General features: G+C 48.8%; 1 protein-coding gene across 1 annotated transcript in view; it reads right to left on the minus strand.

Annotated features, from left to right (window-relative positions):
• Positions 1-19,613, minus strand: part of NEURL1B (neuralized E3 ubiquitin protein ligase 1B) — a 135,259-nt gene extending 115,646 nt beyond the window's left edge. Inside the window, exon 1 of the mRNA XM_065690670.1 lies at positions 19,532-19,613. Coding sequence (XP_065546742.1) covers positions 19,532-19,574 — 43 coding nt within the window. The 5' untranslated portion in view covers positions 19,575-19,613. The remainder of the gene's footprint in view (positions 1-19,531) is intronic.
• Positions 19,614-26,271: the final 6,658 nt, after the last annotated feature.

Raw genomic sequence — 26,271 nt, forward strand, 5'->3', positions numbered from 1 at the left:
CATGGAAAAGATTTTCTATTCCAGAGAAGCCACCCAAGGTGGCTCCAGAATTGGCACACACAGAGCAGAGCATCATCCAGGTCCCACGGTCACAGGAAAACCCACACATGACAGTGATGCGCAAGTCACAGTACAGGGCACAAGACCCAGACCCCACTGCAGGTTACCACTGCTCGGTGGCTCACACCAGCTGAGCAGGGTGTAGGGGGTCTGTGGTGCCCTGAAGTTTCCTGCACCAAAGGCAATACAGTCAGATCTGCAGCAGCCCAGAAATAGCATTTTACCAAGCACCATCCCGATACTTCCTCCTGTAATTTGGGCATCGCATCCCACAGAGATGGCAGGCCCTACCCAGGGAAAGCTTCATCTCAATCCAAGCATGCAGGCGGGTGCGGGGCTTTCTACACCCACGAAATCAAGCAAAGCAGGGAGGGACTATCGGCTTCACTCCACGCATCCAAACCCCCAGACCTGACCTGAACCCTGCACCCCATTCGGGGCTGCCACTGCCTCCCACCCACCCATTGCTCTCCCCTTCATCTCCTCCTCCTCCTCTCCGAAAAGGTCACCCTTCTCTGCTTGGCAACGGGAACAAGCGCTCGGCAGCAGGCATGGCTGATCAATGCGTCACAGCTGCCACCACACTGTCACGCTGCCATGCAAAGGCCAGCAGTTACTACAGCAGGGGCTGGGGAGAGAACACACCTCAGGTGCAGGGATGTGCCCCAGCCGGCTGCGTTGGGCTTGACACGATGCAGAACACTGAGCTGGTGCATTACCCCCTTTCCACCTCCCCACAGGTTACAGGTGTGTAGTTTTCTTATTGATATTCCCTGCTGGCACAGGGAGATGGAAGGAAGAGGCTGAGCCTGTGTGCTCTGTGTTCCATCAGCAGAGAAACATGGATGTCCTGAGGGATGGGCAGAGGTGGAACCTCATCTTTGTCCTATGGGGAAATCCTTCACTGATGGGACACTGTGCTTCTCAAGCAAAGGCCAGACTTGGCAAGATCATCTGAACTAATGAGATCCCTGCACACAGCATAAGGCAACTTTGTCAGCATTGCTGGTACCTGCTCTCTCAATGCTCTCCCAAGACTCCCTAAATCCTCAAGACTAGGATCTCGAGTGGACAGCAGTCATTTGGTTTAAAAATCTTTCAGAAATGCCACTTTTCTGTCTACCACAAGGAACCTCCTCGTAAGAACACTTTGTGGCATTAATGGCATTCTAAATGGCAGAGAAAGCTATTTCTCTGCTGATACCTGGAAAGGTCCTTGGGCAGCAGCACAGGTGAGCTCCTGCTCAGACACGTGGCATCTGCAGGTGTTTCAGTCTCCTGCCAGGGAGCTCCTATTGGTACTGTAGGTACCTATGAGCTGGCCGCTTGCTCCCCACAAGCTGCTTCACCCACAGATACTGAGGATCCAAGCCTAGGGCCTCACTCTCCCTGTCCCCAGGCTTTGCAAATTCAACAGTATTGCTCCGAGGCAGGAACCGTTACCTCTTTGATCAAGAGCCCTTCACACCCCATGTGGATTGCCTTAACTGGTTATTGCAAGCAGTGAAGAGCCAGACCACAGGCAAAGGATCAACACCAGAAGCATTTACCTCTGGTTTTCTGCTGTTGTTACCAGCCCTGCTGCAATCGCAGGGTATAGAAGCCAGAGATTAACAAAGTAGGAACTAAGTCACGAGTCTTGAACTCCCCAGCTTGTCCCCAGGAAGCACCTTTGCCTTTATCACCTCTATCACAAAATTGCCATCACCAGCATGGAAATAAGGCTGAAGGATCAGCACCTCCACTGAGCAATCAGCTCTCTGCAAGAGAGCCCAAGGTTGGTCAGAGAAGACAAGAGAAGGTAGCAGGAGTGAAAGACCTACACTGGAAATGCACAGACTATCTGTGACCCCAGGCAAAGTGCTCAGCAGGCAAGTGGTTTCAGGTATAAGACAGCATCAGGAGCTCATGGAGGGGTCAGAAAGGAGCTCACAGCATAGGTACAGGGGTAGGCATCATCCACAGACCCTTGGGGCAGTCCACATCTGCTCTCCATGCCTCTCATCCTCCCCGCTGGCACAGAAAGAGCAACAAAACCTCTCTCACCTGGATGCAAAGTCAAATAGAGGACTAAGATGGTTCAAAACCTTCTGGTAAAAGACGCATGAAAAGTATCATAAAATTTTTACATTATCCAGAAGACAGATGTTGGCCAGCTGCTGAAGACAGGGTTGGCAAATTCCCCACCACACACTGCTCTTCTCCAACCGGAGCAAACTGCAGAACACATCCTTCCTGGGGGAACGTGCACAGAGCAACAGGCCTGGGCTGCTCTCCTCCCGCTGAGAAGGGGAACAACCACCTAATAGGCACGTTCTTCTTTTACCTTCGATTGTTGCTAAAAATAATCAATACGAGCTATGTGGCTCAGGCCGTTCTCACCATTGTTCATTGTGGGGTCAAGTTCAGATCAGATCGAACATGATTCCACGTGCAGAGTTCTGATGTTCCCCGAGGGCTAACGGCATGTGCGAGCTCAGTCGGTATCTGTCCTGTCCATCGGAGACACGCAGTGTTGATAGGCATGAGTGTGCACACCAATATAACACACCGACTGGGCCACCAGCAACCGGGAAATGAGAGTTCATGCACAGAAAAGGAAAATGGAGATACGGAGCCAGGTTTCCCCATGTACACGCAAGTGAGAAGCTAGAAACCCTGTGATCTTTGAAATAACTGGAGAATATTCAACCCATTATACCCATACAACATCAGTCATCTCCACTCTGGTATCTTATACAACAACCTGAAAACTCTGTGTGTGCTCCCTGAATCTTCTGCTTGTTATCAAAGTTCAAGTGTAAGCCACAGCAACCAGATAGGGTTTTTTGCCTAATTCTAGTATGATGAGTCCAATTAAAGAACCAGACCAAAGTCTGAAAGATAACACTATAACATAGAGGCAACTTTCACCCATGCTCCAGAAGAAACCTCAAGATAGCAAGGAGGTCCTTCCACTTTGGAGGGTCCCAGAGGACTTCTTATGGATAATAAAGGAAAGTTCAGGTTTCATCTGGCTGTCCTCTGCATTAGATATTTTATGGGGAGTGGGTGAATGGCCAAGAGAAATGAAAGTCTAAAATTGCTATTAGAGATCAGAAGCTGGATTAGCAGCACCTGCAGAGCCCGCAGGATCACTTCCTGCCCCAAGAAACCAAGACTAACACCACTTCGGGCTATTTCTCCTGCCCCATACTTAAAAGCAAGTTCAAAAGACTTGATTCAATGCCCACGGCAACATAGAACATTTCCCAACCAGCTCCAGCAAAGAGTTAAGCACATGCAACCTGTTGATTAATTTGCAGGCAACAAGCTGCACTAATAAAGCCCTGGGGACCTTAATCAAGCTGTTTGCTGGATGCCAGACCAAAGCAGGAAGATGGGCAGAGCTGTCAGGATGGATTAATGTTTGCCCACTGGCAATATTTCTCCTGAATGAAAGTAAGCAGCGGGTGGTAAACACACACACATATGCAGCCACGTAACAGGAGGGGAAATGGTGTGCCTAGCGCTAGTTGGCAGCAGGTCCCAAGGCCGGATGGCTGCGGGAGCTCAGCTGCCTATGCAGGGGAGTTAATCAAAGGAGATTTTGCATCTTGGGTTTTACATTCACCTCCATTGTCTGCAGTTCCTTCCGAAAAGCTGGGAAGGAGCAATTTCTTCCTTTTCCTTTTTTTTTTTTTTTTAAAAAAAAAAAAAAAAAAAAGACTGCATGCTTTTCCATTCAATAAATTTCCCTGGCCCCCACTCTCCGATTGCATGGAGAGTTGAATGAAGTTGCTCAGAACTGACCCCATTTTGAAGGGCTTCAGTAACACATGTTGAGGCAAGGACATTTTGCAAATTCAGCTAAAGTTCAAAAGGGGTCGTTTCCTTTCATTATGACAAGGTTTGACTTGGGTGCTTTTTTCTTCTCGTGGCATTTACTGTTCTGACACAGTACCATTGGATTAATGCAGCAGAATCCAGACATACACTCTGCCTTCCTATCCCTTAATCAACTGAAGGAACCCAAACGGATCAGTAAGATCAGCTGGAATAAGTAAGAATTACATATCTGAACTCTGTTTCTGGTTATATACAGGGAGAGTTTTCATCTTTTAAGTAGCTGAACTTGATTTAGTCTGGCAATCCTTTCCATCACAAGTATGCTCCTATGTGCTGCCAGGGAGCATCTGTCTTAGGGTACCAGTTTAGTAGGCTGCTGTGTGTCCAAGTTGCATGTACAGAGCTTGTTAAACACCACCTCTGTACAGGAATAAGCACTGAAGCCCAAAAGATGTTTGATTTGCTAAACCTTGACAGACCAAAACAAACGAGCAGAGAATTGCTCAGCTGTGTCTTGCTTACATCAGGTGTATTCAAATAAGGCCATTAGACCCACCTCAGCTTTCTGCTGTTCCAGCCAGCAGGAATGAAACATCCTGTAGGCATTTCTGCAGCTGGTGTAAGTTGCTATAAATCCACTCATATGAGCACAGCTTTGATAATTTACACCAGACAAAGATGATCTTCTCCTGTGTTTACAGCTCCACCAAGCATCACAAGGGACACAAGCAGGATGTTGACACCTCGTGACTTTTACCCATATGGATGAAAGGGATGGTGAGCACTAAGCACATGCAAATGCAGCCGAGGATTAGCAAACCCAATTATGAAAAACTAGTGGAAATAATGATTCATCAGGAATTGAATCAGACGTTGTGCCCAGTCGTGCACCCAGTGGATTTGGTGACGGCAGTGAGGATGCTAGCATGATAGAGAGAATTTTTAAAGCTATTTCAAATCAAAACCTGCCCAGTGCTAGCTCTGCAACACCACCTTTTTGTCTGTTCTATCTTTCAGACACCTCAGGACCTTGGAAAATGTCTGTGGCATCCTTCTCACCCCACAGATACCTCTCTCCCTGCCAAAACTTCAAGTCAGGAAGAAAGGCTGCATAACATGGAAGCCGGATAGGAAAAGCTCTCTGAAAGCTTCCATCAAGCCAGAGGCCAGGCTGAGTGCTAGCAGTCATTCTGAACCAAACTACCATAAATACGCCTGCATACATTTTTTCTCAGCAGTTCTCAGAGCACGTTTTGTACTTCAGGAAACATTGGCAATGTCAACCGTATCTCCATTAATAGCTGGAAAACACGGAGACAGAAAAACGTAGATGACCTTGTTCAAGGTCGTGTACTCCAGTGAGGTCACTGGATGCTCTTATCCACCACCTCCTCCACCTGGCAAGGAAACACACCAGGAATTACACCAAGCACAACCCCAGCAGCCAAATGCCACCTCTGCTTGAGCCAGTTCTAGAAGGATGTCCTCTTCAGGTAGAGAAGAACAGGTAGGCTTTGTACCTTGACCTAGAGAGAACCCCACAACCAGAAACACCCTCTCATGAGACAGTATTTCCATTGTTTGCACTGAGAACAGGATCAGTGAAGCTGAAGTTGGGTAAAAGCTGGACAGAAACCTGACAAGGACTATGAAACCCTGGGTTAGTTCTCTTCACACCAATTGAGCAAAATGACCTTGCTCCATTAGTGTCAGTCCTCCATCTGCAAAGTTTCAAGTTAAAGCATCACAATTAAAGAATAAAGTCAAGTGTCAAATGAGTCACTACCATAAAGATGAAATACGAAAGCTCTACTTGAGTCTCCCCCACCCCACTCCAGGGTCGGCAGCCAAGACATTCCCCCATCAGCTACAAACTTCCTGGATTGCCAGTGAAATCACAAGCAAAAAGCCATTACAGCCTCCCCCCGCCCAGCAATGTTCAAAGCCTGTGCAGCGATTTGATTCCCACAGGCTGTAAATCCACCATTTCTTAGATAACACAAACTCTGCCAGAAATACGTTAACGCCACGCTGACACGCTGCATCTGCCTGGCTGGCTTAGCTCTGCCGAGACCCTTGCTAAGGGCTGTGCTGGCTTGTGTACTGGCAGTAATTCATGTTACTCTCCCTGGAATTAGGAGAGCTGGTGAGGAAGGGTTGGTCATATGGACTCAGTATTTTTGCCTACCAACAGGTCAGGTAGAGGTGGGTGAGCCTCCCTGAGCAAGAAAAATGGGGCCAAATACAACAAGGGAGGGTTTCTGACATAAGCTGAGACTGGTGAGCTTGTACTGATGAGCCAACTACATGGGATCACCAGAAAGCAGGCTCCCTGGAGCTCCCTCACCTGTTTGTATTTCCTTTGGTGGAGCTAAGGGTCTAACCCAAGTCTTACCCAGGATCTAACTCATGTTTGCAGTCCCCTGGGGGCAAAGGTGCCTGGGAGAACCTCTGGGAAGAAGAAATATCCTTCAGGATATTCAGGCCCTTGCAAGAACTTGATACCATGCCAAACAGACATACACCATCAAGCATTTTCGGTATCAGTCAACAGCAAAGTGGCCAGTGCCACCAAGAGCCTCAGCATCCAAGCTCCCAGTGCAACCAGTGCAGCAGGGTCCACATCACAGCCACACGGGCTGCAATCATTGAGAAAAATCAAACTTTGCTCACAGGCTACCTCACCCCTGAGCTTTGCTGCTCCATCCCCATTTGTGGTCAAATTATTTGTTGGTCGCCGAGGCACAGTGTCCCCAAAGCTGTGGGTAGGCCATGGGAAAGACAGAACTACTGTTCCTGTTCCAGCTCCATTCCTATTTAATAGTCCCGAGGGTCACAGTAATCCTGGAACAAAACCCCAGGCAACACTGAGGCATCAAAGAGGAGAAAAGGCCTGGCTAACCCAGAGTAAATCAATGGCAACAACTGAATTGCAATTTCCCAGCAAAAAGCAGAATATAAAGATAACAGAGGCAGTCCATCACAAGATAGATAAAGATGATTCAGGGGAGACAAAATCAGTAGGGAAAGGGGTGGAGGAAAATCCAATATTCAGAGCTTAGATCACACATAAAAAAGCAAACAGACAAAATACATGTATTTTTTTCTTCACTTAGTGTAGCAGAAAAAAAATGCTATAAAAATATAGAATATAATCTTATTGAAGTCAGTGGAGCATGACCATAAATTATAGCTGACAAATAGCTGAAAAGAAAGTCAAACCAGGAGATCATTTGCAGAAGGATTTCAGATGACTCTGTGGGTCACCTCCATCTCCAGCAGTTAAAGAAGAAAGGGAAAACACAGAGGAACTAAATTACTTATGTCAGCCAAGCTTATCTGTCACAGAGCTACACCTTTCCTACCATAGCACACTTCCAGAATTAATGATCAGGCACTATCTGGAGTTGGGATTAAGAAGGAAAACTGAAGTGATTTGGTTATTTGGAAAAAGAGATGCTTCACCCAGCTCAGGTAACAAATACTGAATTCCAGAGGAACATCTTCCTGGACCAGTAAAAAAGATGCATTTTGTGATAACTAAAAAAATGAAGCACTACAGAATAGTGAGAACAAGAGCTCTACTGAAAAGTGCATCCAGGAACCAAAAGTCAGTGTGGTGCCAATGCCTGATAAACTAATTAAGATGCTAATTAAAAGTGGAGCATTTTCCCATCTGGGGTTCGCAGTAGAGACAGGCTATAACCTGAACAAAGTCTCACCAGGGAAAGGGGATGGGTGGATAAAGAGGGCAATGCAAGAGCACTGATTGACAATGCAGTTAGATTTTCAAGCCATCTTTGATGAGACACTTCACAAGAGGCTGTTAAAGAAACCACAGTCATGGGAAATGGCAAAGCAGCAAATGAGTTAGAGGATAAGGAGGAGAAATGAGCAGACAGTTCCATTAAAACAACTTCCTCACCTTAAAAGACCAGCTCCCCATACTGATCACTGGGTATATCAGCCTAGAAAACAGGCTGAGTGAAGAGCAGTTAAAATCCCCTCTCTTCCCCACAAATTATTCCCAAAGGAAACCTGGGAAAACTTCAGAGCAAGACGTGGGCAGTGGCGGCTACTGCCAAGCTGACAAAAGTGGGGGAAAAAAACACTCCATCACATTTGTTCACCCACCAGCATGGTCAGTGGTCACACAGGAAGGGGCCTGGGAAGCACAAGGACAACCCATGGCGAAAAATGGGAAAGAGCAGCCTGGAAATAAAACAATTTTAGTGATGTGCCCTGTGCGGACTAAGGCTTGTGAGCCCAACCTATCCCCATAGTCGCCAGCACTGAGAATGGTATGGGGCCTCAAAGGGATGAGAGGAAAGCCTTCAAAAGGCAGAGCAAGTGAGTGACAGGGTAAGTACCAGCTATCCCTTTCTCCTTTCCAAAAAAGCCACTGATTAAAAAGCATACAGAGGCTGTGAAATGAAGGATTGGAAAGTGATTAATTGCCAGCGTTTATTCTGGGTAATCTTAACTCAACCTTCCTGGATGTTCATCCTGTCCAGAGAATAGAGCAGGTGTCTTTAAGGAGGGGGAGAAGGGATGCATTTAAGGATAACCTTTGTGTTTATCTTTGCAGCCTTTCAAAATGTTTATTTTTGCTTGGGTGTGGACAGACTTGTCAGAGGAAATGATATAAAAGACACCATTTAATGGCACAAAAGCACATTGTGTTTCATTGCAGTAATCCTCCCATGAAATACATCACTCAATGCGCCATCACAAAAGGCCTTCAGTGTGAAACACAAACACTCAACCCAACCTGCCCAGTCATCTCAGTGCTGCCTTCCACCTTGCTCATGGTGGCACTGAAGGCCTCCTGGCTTAACGTGGGTCCAATGCAACCAGCTCAACCACCCATAGCAATGGAAAAGCTATCTTGGATACTTCTTCTCCCCTCTTCCCTTCCCAGGGTTGCAGAGCCAGATGATGCCCCAGGAGCTGAGAGGTGAGTTTCATCAGCCTGAAACAGGGCAGGAAAGGCACCCAAGGACCATCCATTCTCTCCATCAGCCCAGGTGCAACAGGTCCTTCAGCACTTCCAAAGAGCCAGGCAAGGCTGAAAACACAGCATCATTCCCTATGGCCAGCAATCAGTGAGGCAGACTCAAAGGGAACAGACTGCACAATTATCTAAATAGCAGGATGATCCAGCATTGTAAGAGATGCTGATAATGAGATTTTCATAAGTACTTTGAGGGCATGCTATTACTGCCTGTAAGATAGTCTCAAAAGGATTTGGATGACAGTTTGAGAGTCAGGGGTGCATTATTACACCTGGAATTTTACAAGGGTCCCTTTCACCATCCCCTAAAGCATCTGAGTCTGGTAATCTTTTGGAAAGGGCTTTCCTAGTCCATGAGGACAGATCCCTACAGCAGTCCACTAGTGCCTAAGAAAAGCTCCCTCCCAGCAAAGTACTACACAGTGAAAAAGGTGGGTGGGGAGGGAAAGCAAAGGGTCATTTTTGGTTTCCACTGGCACCAATTATGCTGCTGGCACATTTATATTGTTTTTTATTTTCCATAATCAAGATAGTGAGGTTAAGCTTTTCTTTTTTTCCCTAAATAAACAAAGGTCTATAATGGGCAGCCTGCGCTGTGCCATGTCTGGAGCCTCCAGCTTATCAGAGCCGTCACGGGACACAAGTTTTGTTCATTTTAACTGGAAAAAAGAAAGTCACTGAAGCCCACCAAAGGGGTGGAAGGGAGGTCCCCTGATCTCCGGCAGACACTGGATTTAGCGTGTCAGCTTTGGCTGCTGGGAACAAGGGGGCAGAGAGACAGCAATCAGCAACCAAAGAGCTTCAGCAGCCACCCTGAGCTCTGCTAACACTGGCTAGCAATTTGAAGTGCCAAGGGAAGACAGCAATATTCATCTCCAGCTACACATTCCTAAGCCTGAGAATGCACATTCCCCAAAGACACAACACAGGGGGGGTTCCTCTTGTGTCCCTCCCTCATTCTGTCATACCCTTGGCCAGCTTAATCTTCAGCCTGGGACTTCCCAGAGCCGATCTGATGTTTCCCATGGTCAGACCTGATGACCACCCAGCCCATGCATACAGTGACAAGCTGGGGGCCCGTAAGGTCCTCTCCCTTTAGAGAGGCAGGGACCAGGAAGGGATGCAGTGGGGTTTATGGCAGAGAAGGACACCCCAGGCTTTGCTGGGGCTTGCCTCTCCCAGCCTTGCTTTCCCCGTTTATACATTACTGGGGGAGCAAAGAGACTTGACAGCTGCAAAAAAGCAGATAATTCTGCCTGCCATGGCTGTGTTTACACAAAACCCAATGGTTTATGAGGAACGGCTTAGTCAAAGCACACAAAGAAGCACCCTGCAATATTTTTTGAAGAGGGCTTTTTTTATTGCATTGAGAAGGAAAAGGTTAGCTACAGAAATAGAGAGAACAAAGCAGGCTTAACAAAACAACTGCTTGTTTTCTCTCTCTTCCTGCATCTCCCTTTCAATCCTCTCACCAACCCTGCTCCCCCCCAGCTCTCACCCCAAGTGTTCTCCACATTTAGTGCCCAGGGACCGTCCTGTTGCTGGCACCCAGCAAAGAGCATCCAGTGCCTGCAGAAACATGCAGCTGCGGAAAGGGGAAAGCCCCGCAGGGCACTTGTCACAGCATGGCCAGGACAGCTTGGTTTGCATTTGTTTCCCCACATCGGTGTAAGGGGAACAAGAGGAGCGAGAGATCCTCCCTCCTTTCACTCTCCTTTTTCCTCCCTTCTCCGTCACGCTTCTCCTGCAAGCATCACCAGTTCTGTGCCATGTTTCGTGGCCTGATCTGGCCATGTTTGTGGCACACATGCTTTCCCTCATCTTGGTCTGTGCAGGTAAGGATATGAAGTAAACCTGGAGTTAGCTCCCCCGGTATCAGCAGGAGCCCTGAAGCTGCTTAAAATCACCATTGAATGCACTACTCATGATGGAGAGACTAACAACAGCCAGAATGAGAGTTTAAGGTCCCTTCCAACCCAAACCATCCTATGATCCAGTTAATCCATCATGAGCTGTGCTCAGTATCCCCCCACCAGCACCCTCTAAACACAAGGGGCTCTGACAGTCCTGAGCTGTCACAAGGCCAGGAGTGGTTGTGACAATCCCAAGGGACAGGGACCAGGCAGCACCCCTGGTCACAGCCCACAGCAGGAAATACTCGGGTTATTGTTAGGGTGTTGTATTTAAGAGGGTTGTTTGTCTCAGCCCCATCAGCACTCAGAAAATCAGAGAAAGAAAACAAATTACAAAGCAAAAGAGTAGCAGCTCCCAGGCTCTGCCCACCCTGCTTTACCTTGCAGTACAGACCCATTTCCCAAGAGACAAACCATGCTGTCTCAGTCTGGGTAAGGAAAGAAACAGCTCCTCTCCATACAGCATCCCACCACCTCCAGCTCCCCTCTGCAAGGCATGAGGAGGCAGGAGAGGGAAGGCAGGGCACTGTATCTCCCAAAAGAAAAGTGTTTTTTCCTGCCCAAATAGAAGGTGTTGAAGCTAAGCCTTTCCTCACTGTCTTTGTCAAGACCATGTATGGCTCAAACAGGGAACTGTGCTGGTTTGAACCCCATCGCACACCAGAACCTCTGAGCTGGGGCCCGGAGCCACCCCTGGATGCATCTGAGACATGAGGACTGCGTTTCCTCAAAGAGCTTTGCAGGTTGAAGGTTTGAATTCATTGGCACAGGAGTGCCACATGCAGGAGGAAAGATGCACACACATTTCTGGGAATTGGATTCTCCCACCCGTATGGCTGAAGGAAAAAACCAAAACAGGTTTGACAGGGAACAAATTACTGCAGCATGAAGAATTTCTAAGGAAAAAAAATTACCTTTGACACATGAAAAATAGATAAATCCTTGCAGGAGATTACTCTAACGAGGCCAAAAATCCATCACAGTGCTGAAGAAAGGAGGCACAGATAGGGCTTTAAAACGTACGTGATGTTTTTACACCCCTAAGCACTGGGAAGGCAGCACAGTTCAGAGATGACAGCAGGGATCCTAGCCAGGGCTCCTGAACTCGCTCAGGCTTTCAGAGATTGCTGCAACCAGGAGCACAGAAACCCTCCATCCGCAGCAGTTATAAACTGGTACATATCTCATGCCTTAATTTCCCCTTCACACAATCAAGACAGTAGGACAACCCCACAGTTGTGGATTTTCTTAAGATCTTGTCATGTTACACAATATTATCTCTGGATGAGTGTTCGGGATGAGTGTTGTGCCCTGAAAATGCACCATTTGAAGCAGCTACAGTGATCTGGGGTGCAGTCTGTATCATTCCCATCTCCAGCTTTCCTGAGCTCAGTGCTGGGTTTTAGACCCTCTCTAGCATCCTGTGCTATGGCGAATGCACCCAAACACCATGGACCTCTCCCCAGCAACTTAAGCAACTCTCCATTTTCATGCTCTGCCTTCATGGCTTTGCTGGTCTTATGTGGGACACATAACAGCTTTTCATAGCACTGAGGTTCTCTTGTAACTTCATAAATACACACACTTTACTCTTAGAAAAGCGCAGGGGCACAAGCACCTGTACCATCCCCTACCCCCCAAAAAGGCATCAAAACCACCAAAGTGTTCTGCTCCGTCTCTTCAGATGTTTCTCATGGACTCCTTCAGGATTCCAAAATGCTGCTCAGTGTCCAGGCTGTCCCTCCACCTTACAAACAGGCTCTGTCCAGCTTGTGCAGGTCCGATATTGAGAGTGTCCTTTCCTTTTGGGGAATTTCCATCCTCCCTCTTACGCCTCATCTCCTCAAAACCCTACAGCAACCAGTTCCCTTCAGCAGAGCCTTTAGCGAGTCCTTTTACTGTATTCATCCTATTGCCAGAACAAAGACATTCCAGGTCAGCAGCCTCTCTGATAGTTTTGTAGCTGCTTTCAGGCTGGACACATGCTGTGACACTTTGTGTTTGTATTTATGGATCTCAGTGTTTCACGTATATATTCCCAGCCTCATTATACAACCAAGGACACTGAAGGGTACAGCCAGTGTAAAAGACTCATCCAAGATTCAAACAGCACGACAGAGCAGAGCTGTAAGCAGAAGATCATGCCTCAGCTTCAGGTCAAAAAAGGAGCACCCATGAACAGACTGTACAGGTTATTCTATTGCATAGGCTGTAGTATATTGTGTAAGCTGTGTCTAAGTACTCTTCCGCTCTCCATTTGTAATAAATATACCTCCTTGCGTTACAGAAAACCAAGTTAACTTGCACCACCCCAAAGCCTCCCTCTCCCCAAACCCAAGCGTGGACCACATCTGACCTTTGCATGTGTTCTAAATTAGAAGTGCACATTGTATTTCACTAGCCTCTTGTATGTGTTTTCCGTAGACACAATGACACAAAAGCAGCAGAGCCTGTGAGCCAAGCCCTGGAAAGACGGCAGCTTTAAATAGCCTCTTTGTCTTGCTTTTCCTTGCTGAAATATTGCACATTATTTAGGTTTGAGTTTTAGCTTTATCAGAGACCCAGAAATAGAGACAATAGAGGGCTGGGTGAATTTCAGCATCATTTCAGCACGGAAAGTTTCTCATTCCTTTCTACCCTCGCCTCACCTCGCCCTCCTTTGTGGGCTTTGTACCTGCATGGCAAGGATGCTCCACCTGGGAGCACACACTCCTTGAGGGATCTCAGCTAGAAAGGGAAGAGGTGCACAGAGAAGGTGGCACATCTGTGAGAAACTTCACCTCTGCAAATTGAGGGCAGGGTTGCAAAAGCAAACCTTCTGTCTTTGATGGGGAAAAAGTGTGCAACTTTAACAGACTTCGGGCTGGTACCCGATGAAGTCAAATGAAAAGGTTTCTCAGCATAAATTAATGGGAAGATTGTCAAGACAGTAACAGAAGTTATAAACATTTATGTTCCAGTTCAAGGCAGGAGCCACATTTATAACTGTGCTATTTGACTGCCAAACTCTGAAAACTGGAGTCCTTTCTAGTCAGGGCATATGGATGCTCCTTTTTAGGTATGGGTAACAGCCTGCAGAGAAGGTAAGATGCTTGGTCCAGGGAAGAGTCCCAAACAGGGGTGCAGTAGGGTGACATAATGGGAGCACACCCATAAGGGCATTCCTATCTGCCCTCGGTTACTTCATCCGGGTCCTAACACACTTGTCCATGAACAACAAACAGATTTTAGGTTCCTTTCATTTTCTAATTTCCCGGAAAAGCAGCTGCAGGAGAAAATAGAGCAATTTGTGCAGGTGTTTAAGCCAAGAATACAGCCTACAGTGGTGAAGAGCAGCCAGAGCAATGCTGGGAAGAGAAAGGCTGTTACAGAGGCTGAGCCATATTACAGTGTGCAAGGCAAAAGGGAAAAGCCTTATGAACAAGCCCTGCAGCCTGCATTTCAGAGCCATGCAGAAATAACAAGAGTATCAGTCTCTCAAGTTTTTCCATTCTAAAGGCAAAAATCCTCTCATTCACCTTTGGTCACTAGGCTCCTAAGCCACAGGTGACCTACAGCAGTGGCACTGTGCTGTGCGTCCCACTCCTCAGGATGGTCCCCTGCCCAGAGAAGGTCTGTTACAGTGAACCAGCTCAGAGAGCACTTCATGTTTGTCTCAAGACAATGCAAAGGCAAACATTCGAACCCAACTAATCCAGGTCTTCAGAGACATCACTGCTAAGCGCCAACTCTTCCTGAGCCTCACAGCTCAGTGCAGCCAAAGAGATGGGACTGCAGGGAATCCCATGTGCCCAGACTTCCCAGCTGATTTGCAGCGGCACTGTGCAAAGAGGAAACACAATATGTACTACCATTACCTTTGTGATAAATCCACATAAATGTTGTTCATTTATCAGTAAAAGAACCCACCTAAGGCTACTGAGTACAGTACAGTCCCAAGGCACTGAGGGAGCTGAACCTGGCACAGACTACAGCATTTTGTAGAGTGCTAAACTGCAGCTCTGCAGAAGTGATTTGTTAATGAGAAAACAGACTCCACAGTGCAAAATGAAAGTGTCTTTGAGCAAACTGTGCTTAACATGAAGGGACTGTGCTATTTTCCCCACAGCTGAGCCTGCCTAGAGCCTAACGTGTGCAGGTTAGCCCAGAAATGTAACTGCTGTTAATCCATGACAGGCAATGGAAGCAAATACAGTTCATGCAGGAACCTACTGTGCTACAGGATATTTTGGCAGGCGGGTACAGTGACTTGGAGTAAGCAGCACGGTGAGGACAAAGCAGCCCCCAGCTGTGTGACTAGGGAGATACCAGGCAAACGTTATGCTTAAACCCGCAAAACGGAGCCTGCTCTGCCTCTGCTCACCCTCTGCGTGAGCCACGGAGGTGAGGGATGGGCTGAGAGAGGTGAGCAGCAGCGACCGCAAGCAAGGGCTCAGCCCCACATCCGCCGTGGTGCGGAGCCCCGGGCCACGCGTTCTTGAGCGTTTGGCGCCACCTAAGCCCAGGAACGGTCCCATTCACCGCTCCTGCTCCATTCCAGAGCAGAGGGGAAACAAAACCTTTCCATACCAAAATCCTCTTTTGTTGCTACAGCACCTGACCTTTCAGGAGAACCTTCCATAGGAGAAACCTGGGAGCTAAGCACCCGCGAAAGGAAGGACACTTTTGGAGAAGTCCTAGCACTGAAGTAAGCCCAGACCCACCACAGAGCTGGGGGACCTCAGGGAGGTTGCAGAGGCTTTAACTGCCCCGATCCCAAGATCTCGCTTGCCACATTTCAGTTCAATTCTTCAGTATGTGCTCATTGCTATCCAGTTGAACGCTGGCTGCAGGAAAGATTCTCACGAATCAGGACTTCGAGCTGCAGGAAGACCAAGTCAGAACGGGCAGCTGGTGCCCCCAAATACCCTTGCAAGGTGTAGAGCCAAGCAGTTATAGAGCTCAAAAGCCAATTTCAAAGACTAGATGAGCCACAGCATAAAGGTTCAGAGAGGTACCTGGCTGGCAGCTACTGGCAGACCACATGCACTGACAGCACATACTGCAGCAAGCAGGACAACACTTGGAAGCTGGAGAGACAGAAGCATGGATTCAGGAGCATGCAGGGTTACAGAGGGCCCCAATTGAAGGATGGGAAAGGATGGACAGAAGCTGGATTCACCAGACATGGAAGAGCTGCTGATCAAGTGGAGAAAGACTAAGCATGACAAGAGAGATGTGCGTGCCTGCCAATATCTGCAACCACTTTTGTGACCCAACCATGAATACAAGCAATATGTCCCACCCAGTCCCAAGCAACACTCCAGCCCCACTGATGCCTAACTGGAGTGTTCACACCAACAGCCAAAAAGCAACTCAGCACAGAGGCCGGTGTGCCCTGTGCTGACCTGTCACACTCCCTAGCATTGCAATTTGGTTTCACACTCAAAGACCATTAACAGAGTTCAGTCAGGGAATGATTGTCTAGTGCAGACGTGAGCCAACTTGTATTATGCAAAGAAAACTTTCAACAGCTTTTGACCTTGTTGAACTAGACAAGATGTAAATAATGCAAAGCTTCTGCACGAGATCCTTGAGGACAGGAGGTCACCTTTCACCTTCTGCAGCAGCACATGCACACAAGGACATTCAAGGAGTAAGAACTCGCTCTCAGCTGTGTCCTCCTCAAAGGTTTGCTCTCCTGGCACCAGCTGCTGCATGGTTATTTGCTCTTCTTTTGACCAGGCTCAATCCCTTAAGCAACCTGCTTCACAGTGTCCTTTTCCTGGCATTTATTCAGCTTTTGGGTTTTTCCTGGTTCACTTACAGCGTAGCAGTGCTGACTTTTTAACCCCAGCTCCCCTGCAGTGCCAGGCGCTCACCCTGGTGCCCAGCTGCCAATCCATGACCAGGGGACCACTGCATCCTGCGCAGCTTCCCTTGCTGCAGAGCACAAGCCCAAGCCCCAGATCCGCTGCTCTGTTTCAAAGACATAGAAAGCAATATTTCCACATTGAGAACCCTCATACCTCAGTGATAGCTCCAGCTTTTGAGGATTTGTTGTCTTTATAATCCTACATTCCTGCTTTCTGCCCAAGCACTGGTACCTCAGATCTAGCAAAGAGAATATAAGCTGTTGGTCCCCTGCTCCAGCAGAAATCACAGCAGTGGGTGGAAGTCAAGTAACTAAATGTTTCCCCAACATATTTTGTGTTTTATATCCTAGGAACATTTATATCCATTTATCCTAGGACCAATCTGGGCTTTGGCTCAGGACAAGAACACTCAAGTCACTCCAGTGAAGGCTACAGAGGAACAGAGTTTCTAGCCACAGCAGTAGCACACTTGCTATTAGAGAGGTCATTTATTCCCTTTCTTATCCGAGAGAGACTGGGCCTTCCAGTGGGGATTATTCTACATCAGAAATATAGCAAACCAGGTATTGCCAGCAACCCACCAAACTCTGAGTCCTGCTGCAGGTGCAGCATACACAAGCTGTTGGCTAAAGCATCTCTTTGCACACTTTAGCATAGCTTTAGAATGGTGCCAGGAGCACAGGATCCTAGCAGAAGGGGTATTCAGCATCTTGGATTGGTTCACATTCGATAATCCCTGAATTTTCCTATCCCTAACAGAGATCAGGCTGCAGAGGCTGCAGCATGCAGCCCTGTGGAAGGAGACACAGCTGAAACTTCAGCAAGAGAAAAGGTATAGAAGAATTGGGACACAAATCACACTACTGCCTTTGGGAACTGATTTCTCCCATTTCTGATGACTATGCTGTGCAAGTGGAGAAATTACCTCAGACTGAGAGCAGGCTGAGATTTACATATGTGCTTGCTTGCTTTCTCAGTCCTTGACAGCTAATCCATCGTGGTTCAAATCCTGGTATCCAGCACTGGAAGTATCAGCAAATGCATTTAATTACCTTATCTGTTAAGCAAACGGGAGTGCAGCAGTAGCTGTTGAGATGATCGGAGATCTGACTTGCCTGATAGTGCATTAACTGTAAAAGTGTTATCTCGGGCACTGCTTTGCAGAACTGGCTTTATAATCAAAGACCGGATGTTTGGATTTCAAAACACAAACCAACATTAGGGAGCACAGTTATGCCTCAGTTAGAAATAATCTTCCATTACATAGCAAACGTACCTCTGATGGTGACAGAATACCCCCAAACCAAACACAACATTAGCAGCTCCCAGGAGGAAGAAATACAAGAAACATGAGAACCTGCTAGAGCAGAACATTACCTGCACCCAAAGCATTCATTCATCAGGAACACTACCAGCTTTTAATCCACTGGGGCTAGCAACACCCACAGAGCAGCAGGGGCCTCCCTTAATGTACGTACACTCCTGAACTCAATTGCTTCACACACCTGAGAGCAATAGCCAGTAGGAAACAAGGCTCAGAAGTAATTTGGTTTGGTTTTTGCTCCGACCATCACCTGCAATTACCCCCTTCCTGCAGTGAGTAGTTTACTGCAGATTTACACACCCAAGTCGCACTTTACATTGCCCTGTATCACTTTTAGTACTGCAGTAGGTAGCACTTGGCAGCAGTGGGAACCTGCTTGACATGGGACAGCACAATCTCATGGTCCAAATGTTCCTAGCACAGCCCCAGAGGGACCTTTCCCTCCCCTCCATACCAACACACCTTACAGAGGTTCAGGCAAGAGCATCCAGCACTGCAGCTGCACAGACTGTCCTGCAGCACATTGTGCTATTGAATTTACACACTAAGTAAATGACAACAACCTACTGCTACCTCCAGAAGCAAAACATTCTGGGTTTACCCAAAGGAAGATAAAACAAAACTAACTTCTTTTGGAAAAGAAGTCATTAAATCTCATCAAGCTATAAATGTCTGAAAAATTGATCAAATTTCTAACACTGCCATTAAGTATGAGGTGTGAAGAATTACAACACTGTATTTCAAACTCAAACTGTAGCAGGTCACACGCATCTGAGAGCCAGTATGCAGATCCCAAGGGCCTGAAGCCAAGGAGAGGTTAACAAGAAACATGTCCAGTCTTGTTGACACTCACTACCAGTAACGACAACGATGCTTCGCTTTACCTTACACAGCATTATTTGTATTCTGGAGCGCTGGCACCTCGTACCGGTTGGCTGAGTTCAGTTATCAGCTCCCTTCAAATCCAGCCAACCAGGCTGCCGGCTGCGGCGCTTCTTGGACAAGTACAAGACACATAAAAGGCAACAAGAACCTGACACCCGGCTGTGCGGCCAGCGCCAACCCGCTTGTTTTCCCGGCTGTTTTCCCAGGCTGCGGGCTGGGATTGGCAGGCGATTTTGGAGCGAAGGACTTTGAATTACAGCGGGTGCATCTGGCAGGAGCGCTGCCCGCGCAGCGACTGCACGGGATGAAAGTGCATTTACTGCCGCAGGCTGGGGGGGGGATAAATAGAAACTGCCCCCATGGCGATCTCTGCAGCTTGGTAACCAGCAGAGAGCACAGGGGCTCAGAGCACCGGGTACCTGCCCTCTCTGCAGAACGTCCGTATCTCACAGGGTCCAAACACCAGCACTTTGCTTGCCACCTCCGTGCGTGTCACCAATGCCACTGTCACACCCTCACCCCAAGAGACATCGCAGGGCGGTCCCGGCGGTTTTTATGTCAAGCCCCACAGCATGGGCATGCTGCGGAGCGGCCGGGCCGGGCCGTCCCTAAGGGATACAGGGGGATAAGGGACGCGTCACCCCTCACTTACCGGTGCCGGCCGCGCGGCGCGGGACGGACTCGGCGTTCCCCATAGCAGGACGGAGCGGAGCGGGACGGGACGGGACGGGGCGGCGGGAGGCAGCCGAGCAGCACCGAGCTCCTGCCGCGCTGCCGATTCGAAGCTGCCGCCCGCTCCGCCCAGCGCCGCCACCGCCAACCGCCGGCAGCGGGCGGGACCGGGCGGGCGGGACCGGCGGCTCCGCACCGCGGCCCTCGGCTCTTCTCGAGGGTCGGTGTCCGCATCCCGGTGCGCCCCTGTCCGCCTGCAGCGCAGAGGTGTCTGCGCCGGGGTCAGCGCGCAGAGGGAGATGTCCGCACCCAAGCACCCATCTCGGCTATGTGTGCACCCATGGCAGCCTGCAGGAGGAGGTGCCTGCCCCCATGCCGGCACGAGGAGGTGCTTGCACCCATGCACCCATGGCAGCCTGCAAAGGGAGATGTCTACACCCATGGCAGCCTGTAGAAGGAGCTGCCTGCCCCCATGCACGATGTCACCCGGCAAAGGGAGGTTACTTTGCCACTGCACCCGTTCCAGTAGGTGAAGCCTGGCTGTCTGTGGCCATTCCCCCCTGCAGCCTGCAAACGCAGGGGGTTTCATGCCCACCCTCACACCAGTCTGTCCAGGCCAGTTCTCTGAGCCCATGTGGTGATCTCACATGGCCTGACATTTTGAATTAACAGACTATGTCCATGAGGCAACAGGAAGGGCTTCTGCATGGTCCCTGCATAATGCTGATAACATGTAATATACTATAATTGCTTCCTTTTCTGAAAAGACTTTAAAAATTAAAACCACAAACGCAGTACTAGTGCAGACTAGCGGTGCACTTGGAGTAACCTTCACCAGTGCAGAGCTGTGTCTGAGGCACAGCTTCTTCTAGCAAAGGGCCAAGAACAGGAAAAGGCCAATACCATATAACAGGCTGAAGATTTCTTCCCCATCTCAAACAGTATGTGGTCTTCTTGTGCCACAAAGCTAAGAGATTTGCAACAGAGATGAGCCCTGGTACCCTTGCGACACTCTGTTCCCCATTATCTCAGATACTCTTACATTTTGCACAGGACTGATGTAGACTTTGGAGGAAGTTAAAGAGCAAACCAGAAAGCTTGAAATTCCTGAGTGTTTCTACTGTCACAGCAGCACAGCCACCCCTGGGAATAACAGGGGAAATGAAAGAAAACTATGGTAGGGAGGATATCACTTATCCCAGTGCCGATGTCCTCTTCCACAGCTGCATCCAAAGCATCATTGCTGGGTACCAGCAGCTTTGAATTGCTTAGATGCTGATTAAGACACATCCTGCCCTGACAACCATAGACAAAATAATGAGAACATGATGTGCAGACAAGTGTGTTCCTGCTTCAAGCCTGGAAATGGGTAGAGCCCAGGAGAAAAGCACCAGCAATGCCTTTGCAGGACGCCGCTGCCTTCCCTATTCCCCACCATCCCAGTGCCCCTTATCAGACAGCACGGTTTTGCATTGACAGCCCAGCTGAGGAAGGGATGTCTTCCTTGAGTGTGAGCAGGGGAGTGACTGCGACATGCGGATACTCCTTATCTAGCTGCTAATGCACTTTTTATCTCCTCCGTTGGGTGAGAGCAGTATGGCAAAGTCTCTAGTACTTGAGCAACCTTCAAAGCAGCCTCCTGAGCTGATGGTGCTATCCTCACACACAGCAGTTTATAGACACATCATCACCAGGTTTGGGGTCATTAGTGTGGCTTGGGTTTCTAATAATAGCCCTTGTAACAACAATAACAGCAGCATGATGCAGAAGAACTGCTGAGTGTTCACAGCAGAACCTGAGCAAGTCGGGACTGGTGGCAGGACGCGAGCAGCAGTCCTCAGCGATGCCAGCCCTTACAACAAAAAGACACTGATTTCTCAGGCTTTCTCAAAGCAAAAGGGAGGAGACGTCTTGCTCTGTTTGTTCCCAGAAAACACTTAGACATACTCACATTCCTGAGGAGGGCGAGTAGCACAGACAGCAGCTTTCCCAGCCCTCTAATAACAGGGAAGTTGCTTCCACCTGAGCAGGTAGGATCAGAACTTGACTGCAGAGGCAGCATGTGCAGCACTGCCTACTGCCAGGAAATCACTGCAGCACCAGGGATAGGGGCCCTGGAGCTGGGCAGCTTGCAGCTCAGCACACGGCAGTGCTCAATCATCCCATTTCCAGCAGCTGGGCCGGGATCACAGCCCCTGCCATCCTGGCAAGAATTCCCCAGCTGATAAAAGCAGCCTCCTTTTACCTAAATCTTATCCCACTGCTGCTCAAGCAGCCGCCGGGCTGTCCCCAGGAGGAGGAGAAACCCCAGGCAGGTCACACCGTGTCGCTCAGCCGGACACTCACTGGCACTCAGGAAGGCTGAAGGGAGCCTGACACCTCTGCTCCAAGGAGCAGAGATAGAAACCCTGAGAGGAGGATACAGGGGGGTCCTGTGGCTCCTTCCCATTCAGCTCTCACTAATCACTGTCCAGCCCCTCCAGACAGGGCTCTCGGAAGGCATTGCCTCGTCTGCTGGTCACAGCACAGAGACGAGGTTCAAAAGATGATGTCCCGACAGATGCTGTCTGTTTTCTTAGGCAGCTGTTGTCAAATCACTTCCTCCGCGCAGCTTCCCCCCATAAAGGAGGGATAATGCTGCTCAGGTGGTTGCATGGTTGGTGGTTAAAACTCACCTGTAATATTTAATGATGTCTTGAGCAGGCAAAGAGCTATTTGGGCATCACATTGCCCAAAATAGCCCCTGCATAATCCTGTACTGTTCCCGTGTCTGGACAAAGGCCTGAGTAGCCTCAATTTTCATAACTTTTTTCCACAGTTGCAATATCATAAAAATCACAGATTTCCCAAGCAGACTTGGAGCCAAAATGCATCAATCCTGACCTGGAGAAAGGCTTTTTTATGCTTCCATGCTTATTCAGCCTATGAATGTTCTCCTGTTGCCAAGAAGCAGTCTGGCTCGCAATTACCATAGTAATGATTACTTTCAAACACGAACATCTGTCTCCACTGGGAACCAGGCTGCAGAGGTGGACCAGGTCATTTCATGCCAAGACCACCAAGCAGCTGTCAGGCAGCGCTAACCCTCAGCATGTGTTATTAGACTGGAACCAACAACCTTCAGTAAAGAAGGCTTTAGCTCCCATTAATTCTCACACCTCTGCTCTAGGAAACAGCATCTGCACCATGCATTAGCCATTCTGCACAGCTGCATGCAGCAGCCCACAGCTTTCCCAGCAAGAATTGAGGAGGAAGACACTGCTTTGGAGCCTAGCCCCAAGCACACACCCTTAATCGCTTCTGCAGGGGTAGGTCCAGCTGGGGCTGGGTCAGCCTTGGCTTCAGAAGCAGATAGAAGGATGTCATCCTTAACTCATAAGCTAAGCACTGATCTAGGCACAGACACAGTGAGAGGTTACATGAGGCCACATCCCCTCAGCAACAGGACAGTGAGTTACTTCAGTGAGTAACAAAACATGCCCTTTGCATTCCTCTCGCCTTCCCAGGAGCCATTTGCTCTGAAAGCACTGGAAGAATAATGCAATGTGCTGAACAAGCAGAAACGAGAGCAGCCCTTACACAAGCAGAGCACAAGAGCTATTGCCAGCAGCACATCTGGGCTTAGCCCAGCCCCGGCAGTTGCGCACCGTGCAGTTTTGTTTCCAGGCCTCCAGTGCCCATGCACTGGCAGGTGGTTATGGAGAATCCCTCTAGATTCCTCTCCCCTTGTGCTGCCTGTCCCGCAGCTGGGAAAGGTGCAGACACGTGAGAGCACAAGACACCTTGGCTTGAGCAGTGAGCAGCAGCAAGGATCAGGCTCCCACTGACACAGTGATGTTCTGATGTCTGTCATAGTGCGATCCTGGAAAAAAAGTATTTTCCTTTCTGAAACTCTGACAATTGCAGTAATAATGCTTAGCTGCTTTTGTAACAATTTTATGAGCAGATCTCAAAGAATTCCACAAACCGTGGTCCCCAAACTGAGGAGAACCCCACCCCCAGGAAACAGGAGGAATAATGTTTCATCATGGTCACCCTGTGGCAGTCCTGGTGCAAACCCCCACATTTCCCAGTACTCACAATGGTTTTGTACCCTGCAGTGTTATGGCATGCTGTTATTCAAAACTTGGACACTCCTGAGTGTCCCCCCCACACACAGAAGGTGCTACTGAGGAACAAAGAGTTTATACTTGGTCACTTTGCATTTCAGTGCACAGCTCTGTTAAGGACCACTTGCAAAATGCCAAAACTGAGTTCTTCCTGTGAGGAACAGCTGAGCGACGTGACAGAGCAGCACAGCTGATTGAAGTGATGCTGCCTCCAGTACCGCTTGAATCCTGACCTCGGATGACTTCACCAGGCAAGGTCCTTCCCCTGTTTTTCCAGCATTTCCCCCCGTGTAAAAAGCAGATAACAACACTGAATTCTCCCCTCAGGATGCTATGGGAATTAAACAGCCGCTTATCATTAAGAAAATACAGTGAAGATTACAGATGCTCCGAAAACGCAGATAGAAGAACTGGATCGTTCAATTGCATCACGGCCGTTGTTCTCAGTACAAACGACAGAATCAGTTGCGGACTCCCTTGTGCACGCAGTAAACGCCGGGGAAGTTTGCGGGTTCCTCCTCCGGCGCGGCCGCTCCCGGCACTGCGGGGATGTCCCACTAGAGGGCAGCTTTTCCCTACAAACCGCGCGTCCAGCCACAGCGGCAGGGAAAACGGCTCCGAGCCGAAAGCAGGCTCGCAAGGAAAACCCTCCCGGCCGGCTCTCGGCGGAGTGGAGGAGTTTCTCGCTCCGTTTGGCTGTGTCACTAGGGAGCTCTGACACTGGTACTTCACCAGTCACCTCTGGAAGTAAACGTTGGCGCTCTGGACGCACAAACCCCATGTCAAGACAACGAGCAACAGCCGAAGAGGGATGACATCCTTCCAGTGAACTAGTCCAGGGCCCTCCGCAGACAAAGCCAAGCGCTTTCATGTCACAGTACTTTGCAAGAAGTCAGAAACCCTGGAAAAGGTTTCAGTACGGGACAGCTCGCTGGAGTAACAACAGACCCTGCAGGGGGAGGGATGGGAGATGATACCATGCAGACATCCCTTCACCCTCCACTGCTGCCTTCTGCAAACAACCTTCCCGACGACAGGAGTGGGCAGGAAGGAATGAGTTGTCCTTACTGAGGCTACAGCAGGCTTCTCAGACATCTGTAGCAGGTCATGCATCAGCACACACCTAAATGTCACCTCGTAAGAAAAGCATAGGGAAAAAAAGATAAAACCCCCCGTGTGGGTGCAGGCCACATGAAATGAAATCACTGGCAGTTCCCCACCCCTGGTCCCAGGCCTTGTCCCCCAGAGACCAGCCAAGCCAGCGTCTGCCAACAGCAGGGACCAACCTATCCTGTGCCTCAAAGCCCAGCAGATGGCAGAGGTACATACAGCGACGGGGAAGAATGTGCTGCTAATGACAGACATGGTTATTCGCAGAGCGGTACCCAATACCTCCCAACCACAGCTCCAAGTTTTATTGCGCTGAGCATGACAGGGCCATATTTCTATAGTGCTTTTCACCTCAGAGATATTTCAAGGCTGAACATGCCCATTTCTGTCCTGAGGCATATACACTGTGAAACAAACGCTTTTCATGTTCAGTCAACACAGACAGGCAGGACATGCACTGCCCCGAGGTCTCATGTGCACTCTGTGCAGCCTGTTCATAGTGAGAGCTGCTCCCTGGGCTCATTTATCCTGTCCCTCACCCACAGCAAACCTCTTTAGCAGTTCCCAACTGCCCACAGCTCGCTCAGGTAAACACTGTTGTGGCCTCACAATATCCAGGAATGGCAGGTGAGTGACCCATCTCCTTAAATTCAGCCTGGAAAAAGATATCTATGTAGGAAAGAAGATACTTTTACAGAACACGATGAGCAAGGGAGCCTTATTTAAACTCCTGGCAGTTATTTATTAGTTTGGTTTGCCGTAGCTATTTTAGAGGCTGTCATATGAGAAGCGAACTAAAAAAACCTCCTCTTGGCTAATGTGACAGCAAAGTTGGGCAAGATGAACCTCTCTGGAGGTGGGACTGTGTCTTTCCTGTGGGTGTACTGGCTTACACCCACCACTCTGCGATGAACAGCAGTTTGACAGTGACAGCAGCACAGTCCAAGGTAGGAGATGGAAAGCCACAAGTCCAATCACATTTACTGGGGTTCTCACTTGGCTTTCTTACTAGACTGAAAACCAGGATATGACATTTTCTCATCACACCTTGAAGATAACAATGTTTACTACCGCTGAAACATCTCTTGGTGCCATGTAATCACTGGGGTAGTGTTGCAGGTTTCAGAGCAACCCCAAGAAGTGTCAGCAACAGTTTGACATGGGGCTGGAAGTCCAGATGTGTAAGGTGTCTGACAGCAACTTCTGCTTTGACTTAGCATGAGTCATTCCATCACTCCTCTAAGTCATGGGATTTAATGGCCTGTCCTTTCAAATAGATAGAAACGGTGGAAAATGTGCTGAGGAGTATTTCAAAGTGAGTGGAAAGTGATAAAAGCACTGATAGTCAGTGCCTGGGACCTGGCAGAGGTACTCAAGAGGCCTGAGCCCCATTTCTCTCTGTCGCCTCCCTCACTCTCCTTCATTGACTTTCTGGATTATTTTTAACACATTACTTCATGACTCAGTCACCTCTTTCTTCTGCTTAAAAACGATGGGGACT

This window comes from Lathamus discolor, chromosome 10, assembly GCF_037157495.1.
Source record: "Lathamus discolor isolate bLatDis1 chromosome 10, bLatDis1.hap1, whole genome shotgun sequence".
NCBI classification, from domain to species: domain Eukaryota; kingdom Metazoa; phylum Chordata; class Aves; order Psittaciformes; family Psittacidae; genus Lathamus; species Lathamus discolor.